This window comes from Centruroides sculpturatus, unplaced genomic scaffold (assembly GCF_000671375.1).
Source record: "Centruroides sculpturatus isolate CEXI.00-Female unplaced genomic scaffold, Cexi_2.0 scaffold646, whole genome shotgun sequence".
In the NCBI taxonomy this organism is placed as follows: Eukaryota; Metazoa; Arthropoda; class Arachnida; order Scorpiones; family Buthidae; genus Centruroides; species Centruroides sculpturatus.
Genome location: NW_019384827.1, coordinates 272,033 through 287,062, shown reverse-complemented (window position 1 = coordinate 287,062; position 15,030 = coordinate 272,033). Strand labels below are relative to the sequence as shown.

General features: G+C 25.5%; 1 protein-coding gene across 1 annotated transcript in view; it reads right to left on the bottom strand.

Annotated features, from left to right (window-relative positions):
* The window catches only part of LOC111630034 (protein CLEC16A homolog), a 75,812-nt gene that overhangs the window by 21,365 nt on the left and 39,417 nt on the right, over window positions 1–15,030 (bottom strand). Inside the window, exons 10-16 of the mRNA XM_023374036.1 lie at window positions 13,937–14,070; window positions 10,909–11,143; window positions 10,716–10,836; window positions 10,520–10,620; window positions 10,264–10,266; window positions 4,705–4,757; window positions 718–787 (exon numbers count right to left, since the gene is read on the bottom strand). Of these exons, the coding sequence (XP_023229804.1) occupies window positions 718–787; window positions 4,705–4,757; window positions 10,264–10,266; window positions 10,520–10,620; window positions 10,716–10,836; window positions 10,909–11,143; window positions 13,937–14,070 (717 nt within the window). The remainder of the gene's footprint in view (window positions 1–717; window positions 788–4,704; window positions 4,758–10,263; window positions 10,267–10,519; window positions 10,621–10,715; window positions 10,837–10,908; window positions 11,144–13,936; window positions 14,071–15,030) is intronic.

Sequence of the window (15,030 nt, the reverse complement as noted above, 5' to 3'; positions counted from 1 at the left end):
TCAGTAAAAATTTTACACTAATACATAAAAATTTACTTAAAAAAGAACAAAAACATTTCAAAATCTTCATTAAGAGAGCCAAAAAATTTTAAACTGATTTGAATTTGATTTATCAAAATCAAGATTATTTTGCCACTTAAAAATTTTGATTTTAATTACTTTGTTCAACTGATGTTATAAACAAAATACTTTATATATTTACCATTTCATAAAGATTTGTTTTTAAAATTCTGTTTGTATTTAAACAACACAGCTTTTAACATTTATCAAAATGTAAAAAATAAAAATTTCATCACAGATAAAATCAATAAAATTCTAAAATTAAAAATGTTTTAAATGATGTCTTAATAATACATATGTCCTGATTTTTTATGTAAAATATATATGTATATATATCACTAATTAGATGACGAGGAATTTGGCTAATTAGTGGGTGAACAATCCAATGCTTGGCAAATTCATTGCGAAGCAGAATTCGCCAAGCGTTGAATTGTTCACCCACTAATATATATATATAAAATTATGATTAAGTTCAAACTCTTACTGCAGATATGTTCAGAGACATGAAAATATAATACTTGTTATGTTTTTATATTTGTTTTCTACATATAAAAATGACAAATAAGAACGAAATGAAAAACTATTAATTATACTCTGAATATAAAATGAAACACGCATTTGACCATTTTATTTAAAATCAATTAAAATAAAACTTACTATATTGGCAACTGAGATTTATAATTTTAATTAGACGTTCTACCAGATTAATATTATACCATTGTTTTGTCTGCAAAGGAAATATATTTATTAAATAGTGATAGAAACACATATTTTAAAGATATTTTTTATATTATTTTAAAGCATAATTATTAAAATAATACAAATAAAGCATGTAAACTAGAAAATATAAATTGAAAATCTATTTTATGAAGTTATTTAAGATTATAATTATTTCATTTAATATAAAATGTTCATCCCTACCAAAAATTTTTAATATAATTTTAAAATCTGTTATTTACACAAGATGAAGACTTTATCCAAACTATCAAAAAATTTCAAATGTCCAAAACAAATTTTTTTATTTTTATTTTTGAATATAAAAACATAAAAAATTCTGTTTAAGCTAAGCTTTATCATTCTTAAGGCATCATAATCACTTAAACTGAAATGTTTATTTGACAGCAATAAAATATTGTAGTATCAGCTAAAAAGATTCCAAGAAATTTTTATCAACATACAAGAACATGTTTTTAATAGATAAGAAAAGTTACAAGAAAAGGAATTTTGTTTTTAATAGTTACAAGAATTTATTAATTGATAACTTATAACTTAATACAAATAAATAAGAGATAAAATTTATCATATTTACAATATTTATCTATCAATTTCATTTGTTATTTGTAGATTAAGTTTTAGAATGATTGCTGATATTAACAGTTTTATTGAAAAGGTATATTTCTATTAAATTAATTACTTTTATTACAGCCTAAATATAATAAATGAACAAAGATAAAATGATTTTTATGTTGCAATGCATTTGCTTTCAAACTAAAGTATTTGTTTAAATAATCGAATTGTTGACAAATCACTTGAGTAACAGTTCTTCATTTGTTTTCATAAAAAATGAAAAACAATAAGATGCATCTCATAAATATAAAGGCACAACTTGTTATGCAAATAAAAGCTAAACTAATAATCATACAACAAAACCAATTTAATTTTGAGGTACAGTAGTTACAAATTACAAATAAACATACTAAAAACTCATGTAATTATATTGTTTATTTACATGATTTTTTAGTATGTTTATAATTTGTAACTACCACAAAATTAAATTGGTTTTGTTGTATGATTATTAGTTTAGCTTTTATTTGCATAACAAGTTGTGCCTTTATATTTATGAGATGCATCTTCTAAACAGTAATATCATGTATTACAAAATATTAAAGTATTTGATTATATTCAATCTATATTGCTATAATTAAATTTACAATGCCTTTGAGTAATTTTTCTACTTAAATGTATTTTTTATTAAAAGTTGCTTAACCTTTTGCCTCCAAAAGTATCAATCGATTGTTACCCCCTTGTTAAACAAAACTTTGAGGGTAACAATTCATCATTACCATAGTAAAAATCGATTTTTATAAAATTTATTGACAATAGATGTCAGCACTTGATGGCACCATCTTGTCTATCGTCTGTTTTATGTATTTTTCTCCAGGTAGTGTTTTGTTGACTTAAAAAATTTTAATTAATGCATTTTTTTCTGATAATTTTTATTTCATTTTTAGCATTGATTCATGAAATAATATCACTATAATAAGTTCATTTATGCTATAATAAGTTTATTTAGCTATAATAAATCAACATGTTATAAATACTCAAGTTATGCCCTTCAGTTCTGACATTTTATTTTCTTTTTATTGGCAATTTTTTTTCTTATAAATTTTTCTAATAAAATGTATTGAAAAATATTGTATTTAAGACGAAAGATTAATAAATGTACGTAATTTTTTTCATATGAATATAATGATAATTTGATTTTTGGTGAATTTTTAAAATATCACTAACTGACTGACCAATATTGCCTTTGGACAGTTTACAAAATTAACGTAAGCAAGATGGCTGTGGCAAAAAGTTAAATGCTTCCTTTTTTTTTTTCATATTATGTTTTAGATTAAAGACAATTATGGAACAATGTTTCCATTTAAAAAACAGACATTTTTTTCAAAGTATAAAACAATATTTCAATAATTAAAATTATTATTGAAAGTTTAAACATTTGATATGTTGATATATCAATCAAGTAAATTATTACAAACAAGTCTGTTTTTACAATTTGGCTCTGTTTCTTTGGACTCTTTCCACCTTGTTGGCACTGAGATGCCCTTTAACCTATCCCATGTTGAAATTTTTCTCCAATGTGTGTCACTTCAGGTGAATTTTTGTCAATGTTAAGCCTGACAAAAATTACACGTTTTAGAAAAAAATAATCATGGCTATTGTATTGTCCAAAATTATTTTTATTCTGCACAAATAAAATAGACATATTAAAAAATGTAAAAACAAAAAAAATTATATTTTGGAAGTTAGTTTTAATATAAAAATTATGACGACTAGTGACATCTAGTGTCAAAAACGTTCAAATGCAGAAATGAGATATCTTGGTCAAGGTCATTACGTTTCGACCAGAGATATTTTTGGAATACCATGGGACAGGTTTGAACGGGCAGAATTTACAATGTATCATACCATTGTAAGTTCTGCCAGGTCTACAATAGAGGCAGCTAGGTTGTGAGGGACAAGGCCATGTCTGGAATAGAATATCCCTAAAAAACTCCTGAAAGTTTTGATCATCTGGTTACAATCCTATGTCCCCTACAGCAGTTGGCTAATGTTTTTACCATCTCAGCAAGCTGGCCATTGATTAAGATTTAGCTCTTTATACAACTTATTTGAACATACACAGCAACAATCAATCTTTCATTTGGACTTTATCCTGTGATTGAAATAGCCGTAAAAAATTTAATTTGAAGTTTGACAATTTGTACAACTGTATTACTTTTAAAATGAATAAAAAGTTACTATATTTCTAAAAATTAAAAAAAAAAATTAAAATATGGAATACAGTCCAGAGTTAAAATACTTAATTGACACCAATTTTGAGGTAATAAATTATGATTTGAAACATAAAAAAAACCATAAAAATGATAAACCATAAAAAAAATGTTTTACTTTTTCTTATCCATATGCATTTTGCCTTCTTTCCAATTCAGTAACTATGTAAATAATATAAACTTAAATAGTAGAATGTCATTAGATGCATGTTAGGATAGCTTTGTATGATATAAAAGCACGAATGTAAAACAAGTATTGTTATCCACTGATGAGGACAAAGAAAGACAGCAAAACGCATATGGATAAGAAAAAAGTAAAACAAACATATTTTTTTATGATTTAACTGTTTCAAGTCATAATTCATTACCTTGAAATCTGTGTCAATTTTGTATTTTAACTTGTGACTGTATTCTATATTTTAATTTTTAAAAATATAGTAACTTTTTATTAATTTTAAATAAATAACTGATCCCATTGAATAATTTACTATTGTATTACTTTTGATTTCTTTCAAATCACAATACTTTTTGTATACCATTTGTTGTTTAATTAAAAGTTAAATAAAAATAAAATTTATGCAAATAATATAAATTTATTAAATTTTGCCAATAATAAATGAAAAGAGGGACAATTGTAATTTAATTAAAATTAAAATATTTTGTTTAAAGACATCATATTATCATCAAATTATCATGTATCAAATTATTTTTACTGATTTTTAAGGTCTGAAACTGACCTTCCATTTTTCCATATTATTTTTTTTTACACAGTGTTTCTTTTACATGTAAACGTGCAAAATTTTTAGAGTATTTTTCCACACGTTTTTTCTCATTACTATTTCGAAAAAAGATTTTGTAAACAGTTATGCTGAATTTTTTAAAATGTATCCAACTGTATAAACAGAATTGGTGCATTAAATTTTATGTGAAAATTATAACATCAAGCATATACATGATGAAGATTGAGTTATTTGAAAAAAACATTGTGTGTGTATATATATATGTTTAAAAAATTAAATATTAAATGTATCTAACTTTTATAATGTTGTATGATATTGATTTAAACAAAATTGAAATACTATCTTACTTCTGATTTTTCTGTTGGCATAAGAACTTGATCTAACAGGTCTTGATTTATTCCTAAACAGGCAAAAAAATTTTTTTACAATCAAAATGTTAAAATTCATAAGTTACTAACAAAAGCTTCAAAATTATTATTATTATTATTATTATTATTATTACNAATTTGACTACAGATTAAATTAGAAAAGAAAGATTAATCAAATTACTAAAATAACTGAAGAACAAGAGAACAAATCAGTTTAAAAACATGATTACTGTTGACCTTTGATTTTACAAATATGATATAATGGATTTTGAAAACAACAGAACAAATCATCTTTGTTCCAAGCTATCTGCAGGAGTGGAAATATAATATTTGAGAATATTAGAAAACAGTTTATTGCAGTCTAAAGTACAAAATGCTCACTAGATATCACATTGCCATCTATTGTTTACATCCCTGCTTAGAAGTGTGATGTTTGTTTTTCTCTTATTTATTATAATTAACTGTTTGTAGCAGAAAAAAAATCAAACTTTCCATTTTTAATTTATAAAGTATCAAACTTTGAATACTGTATAAAAATTTTTATTACATTTTTTCATGAAATAAAATAATATTAACAACTGAAAATCTTATATTTGATTAAGAATTAAATAAGATTAAAATAAATTTAAACAATACTGTTCAATAATATTGAACTTTTTTTACTACTAGAGTTTCAACATATATTTTTTTATTTACTTAAAAAATCAGGAATGTAATGTACTAAATATTCCAAATGTAAAAAAATGGGAAAACTTAATGAAGAAAAAAGAAGAATTATAGTTGGCAAATTTTACAAACAATGTTAAGAAAGAAGGAGGGAGATGCTTCACAGTTAAGCATTTTGTGGATATGGGATAGCAAGATGGGCAGTTTAGAGTATCATAAAAAGTTGGAAAGTGCTAAGACTATTGGTAGATGTCCAGGGAGTAAGCCAAAGAGCCATTGGAAAGAGAGTTAAAAAAAGTTAGATAAACCCAAGAATATTTGGAAAAAAATTCAAAATATCTCATCATTATGTTAAAAACATACTAATCCAGAAAAATCAAAATGTTGTCCTTTGAAAGTGAAAGAAGTCAACAACAACAACAACAACAACAAAAAAACAAACAAACTCAAATTTCAAAGGATTCTGCTGTTGAAAGGCTTGATATTGTTGTGAATGATAGTCATATTTTACCATTGACGAATGTGATAGCACTGGGAAACAATACGGGACAATTGTAATTTAATTAAAATTAAAATATTTTGTTTAAAGACATCATATTATCATCAAATTATCATGTATCAAATTATTTTTACTGATTTTTAAGGTCTGAAACTGACCTTCCATTTTTCCATATTATTTTTTTTTACACAGTGTTTCTTTTACATGTAAACGTGCAAAATTTTTAGAGTATTTTTCCACACGTTTTTTCTCATTACTATTTCGAAAAAAGATTTTGTAAACAGTTATGCTGAATTTTTTAAAATGTATCCAACTGTATAAACAGAATTGGTGCATTAAATTTTATGTGAAAATTATAACATCAAGCATATACATGATGAAGATTGAGTTATTTGAAAAAAACATTGTGTGTGTATATATATATGTTTAAAAAATTAAATATTAAATGTATCTAACTTTTATAATGTTGTATGATATTGATTTAAACAAAATTGAAATACTATCTTACTTCTGATTTTTCTGTTGGCATAAGAACTTGATCTAACAGGTCTTGATTTATTCCTAAACAGGCAAAAAAATTTTTTTACAATCAAAATGTTAAAATTCATAAGTTNTTATTACTACATAAAAAAAACTGCCATAATTTAACATTTCTTCATATTTCCTATCATTTATTTTATATCAACAAAAGAACAAAAGAAAGAAATTATTAAATTATTGAATAGAACATTTATATTAGCAATTATTTAATATTACATTAATTACTTAATGACAAATTTATGGATAGAAAAATCTCGATAAACTTTCCATAATCCCAGCAATTTTACATTCTTTCTACTTTGTAGAATGCAAAACTTCTTTTAATAACCACATATAACTGAATTTGATTTTAAAAGAGTATTTTACTTGAAAAACAAAAACATTTTCAAAGAAATCTATTGTTAATTTGCTATTAATAAGGATAATTGGTTATAAGTTTATTATAAATTTATATATCAAAGAAATACTCTTAAAATAGAACTTCACTGTTATACAAATCAGCAAGAATAAACCATATTGTTTCATAATTATTTAATAAAATGGAACTATCAGACTTACACAGATATGCAAGAATAAAAAAGGCTATCAAAAGAATCAAGATTCAATAGCATTAACAGTATGTATGTATATGTATTAAATGAATGGCTGGATTCTTTATCAGACCACTTAACACTAATTAATTATTAAATAATTTGGCAATTTGGCTAGAGGTAGCTGATTAAGCCATCACATTGTATTAAATTTAGAACATTCTGAAAAAAATTGGCTTTGAGTGGGATTCAAACCTGAACAGATAGTGACCTATTATGAGTCCCACTCCAAGCCAATCTTATTATGCAGATATGTTGCCATTTGCACTATTCAGACCTCTCTCCAATCTTTGCTTCCAGACAAATTATTGACTCAGGATAATTTAGCTCCCATGACCCTCCATATATCCCTATACATACATACATACATAAAGTAAGAATGGAGAATTACACAAACAAGAAAAAAATTGTATCTGTTAAAATTAGTCAGGAGATAAGTTTCTCAATTATGAAGACAATTATTACTTGGATTCATAAATTTGACTACAGATTAAATTAGAAAAGAAAGATTAATCAAATTACTAAAATAACTGAAGAACAAGAGAACAAATCAGTTTAAAAACATGATTACTGTTGACCTTTGATTTTACAAATATGATATAATGGATTTTGAAAACAACAGAACAAATCATCTTTGTTCCAAGCTATCTGCAGGAGTGGAAATATAATATTTGAGAATATTAGAAAACAGTTTATTGCAGTCTAAAGTACAAAATGCTCACTAGATATCACATTGCCATCTATTGTTTACATCCCTGCTTAGAAGTGTGATGTTTGTTTTTCTCTTATTTATTATAATTAACTGTTTGTAGCAGAAAAAAAATCAAACTTTCCATTTTTAATTTATAAAGTATCAAACTTTGAATACTGTATAAAAATTTTTACTACATTTTTTCATGAAATAAAATAATATTAACAACTGAAAATCTTATATTTGATTAAGAATTAAATAAGATTAAAATAAATTTAAACAATACTGTTCAATAATATTGAACTTTTTTTACTACTAGAGTTTCAACATATATTTTTTTATTTACTTAAAAAATCAGGAATGTAATGTACTAAATATTCCAAATGTAAAAAAATGGGAAAACTTAATGAAGAAAAAAGAAGAATTATAGTTGGCAAATTTTACAAACAATGTTAAGAAAGAAGGAGGGAGATGCTTCACAGTTAAGCATTTTGTGGATATGGGATAGCAAGATGGGCAGTTTAGAGTATCATAAAAAGTTGGAAAGTGCTAAGACTATTGGTAGATGTCCAGGGAGTAAGCCAAAGAGCCATTGGAAAGAGAGTTAAAAAAAGTTAGATAAACCCAAGAATATTTGGAAAAAAATTCAAAATATCTCATCATTATGTTAAAAACATACTAATCCAGAAAAATCAAAATGTTGTCCTTTGAAAGTGAAAGAAGTCAACAACAACAACAACAACAAAAAAAAAACAAACAAACTCAAATTTCAAAGGATTCTGCTGTTGAAAGGCTTGATATTGTTGTGAATGATAGTCATATTTTACCATTGACGAATGTGATAGCACTGGGAAACAATACACACTGTTGTAAGGATGAGGTTGTGATTAATACATGGGTAAAATTTCCTCAGAAAGTGTTGATTTCAATAGAAATCAGACCAAAATAAAGATCTCAAGCATTCATAGCACCCTCTAGCCTCTGCACAGACAAAGTACAATCATAGGAGTGTATTAAGAGGTTAATCCCATTACTCAAGAAACAAACACCACTCAGATGGCCTGTGTGCCTTCTAGCCAGACCTTGCAGATATGCATTACATAACAGACAGTTTGTGCTAGAGGAATATGGCAACTGTTATGTCAGCAAACAATAGCATTGCAAACATTCCTCAGATACATCAACTTGAACAATTCTAGTATCAGCTGAAATGGATGATGTATAAAAATGAGAAAATGCATCTGCCAAAAATGATGCAAAAACTAAAACAGTGCATCAGGTCCAAACACTGTTAATTTGATTCAGAGCACTTTTGAAGTCCTACAGCTAGTGTCAAGACTAAAATTAAAAAATATGCCAACAGAAGACCAATTTCCATAATTTAGATATAGAAGAAAATATTTTTGTTAACTTTGTATTCTTGAATAATCATGTTAAATTAATGATGTTTGATTTTTGTGTGCAGATTTTTGTTTACACTCTCTTAATGTATATTATTATTATTTTCCTTTATCATCTATTACTTTTATTCACAAATTAGTTCAGACTTCTTTACATAGTTAATGAATTATTAGAAATCAAACTCAAACAGAAATGAATACTTTATGTATTTAATATCTTTGTATGAAAACAGTGTTATTAAATATTTTGGTGATAAACTTGTAACTGTACTATTTCACATGTTAAAACTTTTATTAAATATATAAATAAATTAGGTATATATTTTTCAAATATATTAACATTGTTATTTAAGAAATTCTCTATAAAAAAGTTGAATATTTTCATTGAAAGTAATATAGAACAAAAATGTTAATGTAATAAAATAAAATACTAAAACTATAAACAGCTTATTATAAAATTATTTAAACATTTCTATTTATATAAACTTCATAAAATCTATATTACTCAACATACAGTAGATCCCCCATAAGACGGTAGATACGTTCCGTTCTTTATGAATCAATTTTGTAGGAATCATAGTTTACGGACTACGGCTGTTTGAAAGGTTTTCTTTCATAAAATTAATCGATTCTAGACTAATTCGACTCAACATTTCCAAAATACGTATATTTTTTTGAAAATAATCCGTATAAACTACGTTATAAACAAAAAATTGTAGGATTACTTACCGAGTGTGTACCCTTTGACTACGCTCGTTGCTAAAGCTTGGTTTCATCGCGGAACAGCGCATCAAATTGCGGCCGCGATTTCTGATATTATTTTTCTGCGAAAACTTCATTGACCTTTGGAGACATCATTAATATAAATAATTTTTATGGCCGTTAAATAAGAAATGTTTCTTTCACAAGAAATGTATAAAATTACAGTACTAAACAGACGATAGGTCGCCTAACTCGCCGTAGCGTGGCGCTACGGACGGCGGGTAAGTAGTTCGGCTGCCCGATGACGTTTTACGTATTATAGGAGTTATTTTTACCGTTGTTTACGGATAATGCCACAATTTTTATAGGAATCATAACTATAGGAAACGCTTTTATAGGGGGATCTACTGTATTTTAAATTCTTATACTAATTGAAAACAGTATACTTACCAACTTTGTATTCCATAAAGAAAGATAAGTTAAAAAAAATAATTGTTGTTATTGAAAAAATCAAATTGAGTAGTTATAAAAATTATGCACAAATAATACTAATACTGTCATTAAAACTAACATTTCAAACATTACATATTCACCCAAAAGATTATGTTTAACTAAATTTTATCTAAATAATAATTTAAATCTTAAGAAGTTCATTAAATTTCTGAATAAAATCACAATTTTATAAGATTTGACATAAACTTCTTACCTGAATTATGACCTAAAGCATAAAATAAACATAATCCAAATAATGCTGCATGATCGTTTTCAGGACATTCAAGAGCATTAAATATTGCTTCTAAGAATGGTCTGAAAATTAATTTTAATATCAATCAGTTATAAAATTTTTTATTTTACACTTAAGAAAAATATTAAACAAAAATTATTAAATATAAAACACTTACCTCTCATTTAAAGAAAAATTTTGCTGTATATATTCAAACTGAGATTGTGTTATTCTTTGAGCTGCTTCTACTTTTTCTTCATCTGTAATATTTGTGCCATCAGATGGATAATCAACAACTGCTATAATGGTTATTAGAAGTTACTTTTTGCCTAATTTTGGATTACTTTTAATTCAGATTAAATTATAAATACCTTGTTCAGCAGCTTCATCAGGTGTTCTATGATCAGAAGCTTCACTTGATTCAACTGCTGAAATATCAGATTTCCTTACTTCTGTACTACTATTGCTTTTAGTAACTTCTTGAACTGATGCATTTTCATTTGATGCTATTGCTGATAATGAATGACTAGAATATATTTTAGTTTCCAAAGATTTTTCTAATGTTTCTTCAGGAGCACTAAATTCTGGTTCTGAATTAGTTTTAACCTAATTTTAAATAAAAAATTCATTTTAACTTTATACTGTATATATCAAATTAATATTTACATTTATATTCAATCTTTCATATTCTGTTATAATTTAAAAATATTCAATTTTTATAAAATAGCCTGAGGACAGTCATTGGAAATGGCCAAAAGCATTAGCTTTTGTTTATTAAAGAATAATTTGCTAAGGAAAAAAGGTGTTTTGTTTTAAAAATACCACAAGGTTGATTTTAAGGTTAATCCAAAGACTTTTTATGCCAATTACTTTCTGGTACGCATATAATTTTTTTTACACTGTAAATCACATTGTAAATGTAAAAAATAAACATTGATAACTCATTTTAATGAATGAATTATTTGAATTTCATAAATCTGCAACTACATCCATCATGTATAATATGTTTTTGGGAATTTGTTTGTTTATCCTAAGAACATATTATACAATGAATATATAATGTTTTAGTAATTTTTATTACTTTGTCAAAGTTACATTGTAAATAGTAAATATAAATATGAAAAAACTATTACATGTAATAGTTTTTTCATATTTATATAAATATAATTTAAGTTTTTCTGATTCAATTTTATTAAAACAAATTGCTTATCACTAACCAAATTTTTGTGTAAATAATTCTTATAATAAATGATTGTATTTAATGCAGAAAAATAACACATTTTATTATTATTATTATTATTATTATTATTTCAAATTTAATTAAAACCTGAAAAATATCTATTTTTTAAACTGCTAGATGGCATTTTTATAATTTATTGCATTTCAAACAAGTGAAACAATTAAATCTACAATGAATTTCTACAAAACATAAGAATCAATGACAAGAAATAAATTTTCTGTGATTTTCTCTACTCAATTTCGATTTAAAATACTCACACAGAAAAAAAAAACATTGAAAAAGAGAGAGAGGAAAAAAATAGTTTTTTGAAATTTAAAGTGATTATAAATGCCAACGGTTGGTAATGAATGTTGAGTATATACAACAAGAAAAAAAAAATTAGAAATTATATACTATTTTATAGATAATTTTTCAATGTATTTTATTCATAGATTATTAATAAAATATTTCATATTCTCTTCAAAATACAACTTATTTTTAAATGCACTTGTTTAAATGACTGTTTGATTAAGATTTATTTACTGACATGTAATTTTCACTTAATATATAGTGATTTATAGATTATTAAATAATGGAGTATTATTAGAGGAAGGATAGAGTATGGAGTTAAGATATTTCCAAAATATAACCTGACAGATGTGATGAAAACACAAAACAAACATTTATGTTTCACACAGGTTCCATAATAATTAGCATATAAACAGAGAACATATTATAATTTCAAACTACACATACAAATCCACTGTTAAATTTCTGACATCAAACTACAGTAATATAACCCAATCTAAAGTCCAACACTTCTTGGTGTATATGTTCACCATACGAGGCCTTTACAAATTCAAAGAACCTTGACAAAGAACAATACTTTCACAAAACCTGACAACAGAACTTTGTCTTCACTACAAATCTTCTCAAAAAATGTTCTATTTTTCTGACATTCCAAGAAAAAACATTTGTTTTACCGACTTTTTGATTTGAATCTTCCTCTCTCATGCTTCTGTCTTGTGTCCTAAACTCCAAACACTTTTAAACTCAAATATTAAATTAACCCAATAAAAGCTGCCTCTTCAGTCCTAACAATATATATGTAAAAATTTATGGAATATTGTACAGATCAGAATAATTTAGAAAATTCTATTTTTGTAATTCCCACAATAAAATTAATACTAAACTTTTCTCTCTTTTTGCAGTATTTTCTATAAATGCTATCATATACATAAATGCTATCATATATTTCATAAATGCTATCATAATTGTACATAATTATTCAATATAAATAACAAATGTGTGAGGTTGAATTTTTTTCAAGCTCCAATGGTCCATAAAAAAAAAAAAAAAAAGACAAGTGTAAATAACAAAATGAATTTATTACCAAAAGTTAGGTACAGACATGGTTACTTTTCAACATGATCACCGTGAAGACTGAAGAATTTGTCATATCTGTGGACAAGCTTTTCCATCCCCTTGTCATAGAATGTTGCTGCCAGTGAATTGAGATGGCCTTAACAACGTTGTTTTGAAGATTGTCATTAGTCTCAAACCTCTGCCCTGCTAGCCACATTTTCAGTTCAGGAAACAGGTGGAAGTCTTCACACATTAAAAAGTTTTAAGCTAGGTGGAAGTCTTCACCACCTTTAAACACCCAGTGTATAGCCTCAATTTAGTGCCGAGTGACTTCCACTTTTTTCCTAAACAGAAAAAGTGGCTAGGAAGGCAGAGGTTCAAGATTAATGATGATCCTCAAAACATTAGGACCCATCTCAAATCATTAGTGGCAACATTCTACGACAAGGATGAAAAAGCTCATCCACAGATATGACAAATACCTCAATCTTCACAGTGATTATGTTGTAAAGTAACCATGTCTGTACCTAACTTTTGGTAATAAATTCATTTTGTTATTTACACTTGTTTTTTTTTTATGGACCATCAGAGCTCGAAGAAAAAAACAGCCTATGTATTATTTATATAAGTAAAGACAAAATTTTCCTTTGTTTACATATACTATAAAGATTAATATTTATTATTTAAATTTATTTACTAAAATAATGTTTATCATTCAAATTAAATAGGGCATATACAAAATCATTACTTTATATTTTCATTTATTTATTACAAAAATGAAATATTTAAAATTCTTTTTAATGATAAACTTTTACCTTTAATGAAGAAAGTTCATGTTTTTGACTTGAAAAAACTGTCATGGTTCTATTCAGAATGATAAATGCTAACTGTTGTACCAATGGATGATGTGATATAATAAGAAAAACCTGTAAGATAAAATAATAATAAATTCATTAAATTCAAATTATTTTCAGACTATAATACTTAAAATATATTTTGTATTTTAGAGAGTAACTTTAATATATGTATTTGGAAATAAATTAATTACATTAACTTCAACATTTATATTAGTTTACTATTTATTTTATTATTACTATTTTATAGCAATGTTTATTTAAATGAAAACAAGTATTTTATGTATTATAGTTTTGTTCAAGCAATTGTTACATAGATTTGATGAGTGTTAACTGACAGTTTGTCACATGTAGTTTAATTAGATATATTTTTAAATTATTCAAGATAGACTTTATTTCATTTTTTAATTGATACACTACTGAATTTGTCTTTAATTATTAAAAGTACCTTCAAAACATTTTCTTTACGTAATACATTATTAATAAGGCCAAAAAGTGTAACATGTAAGTGGTAATAATAACAACAACAATAATAATTAATAATTGTTGAATTAATCAAATAAAAAACAAATATACATTTCTTGCTACTTTAATTTTGATGATAATTAAAATTGGTGTACAATTTTTCTATTATTATTATATTTCAAATTATATGGGGAGTGTCTCGACTGTCGAAGGTGTTGGCGTGATAATCTCAAGAGAAGAGTTGATACAACATTGTGTGATAATGATTCGCTCTTGGAGGAAAATGCTACCTCAATTTAAGTGGAAGTATAACAAATGTCTTTCTCTGCTAGTAATATTATACCTATTGCTTATTTCTGGTATAGAACCTAACCCAGGACCTTTGCCTAGATCTCCTCAACGTGGCGGCCACACAGATATGCAAAAGAAGGGGCGTGGGAGGCCGCGCAGTGTCATTCCTAAAGCTACAGAAAAAATAAGAATATCTGGAACTAATTCCAGTCAAGAAATTCTGCTTGAAGAACAGGAGTATGATAGAGAGGAATTAAACGATGGGAGAACTCCAAAAATACAAGACTACTTTCATACCG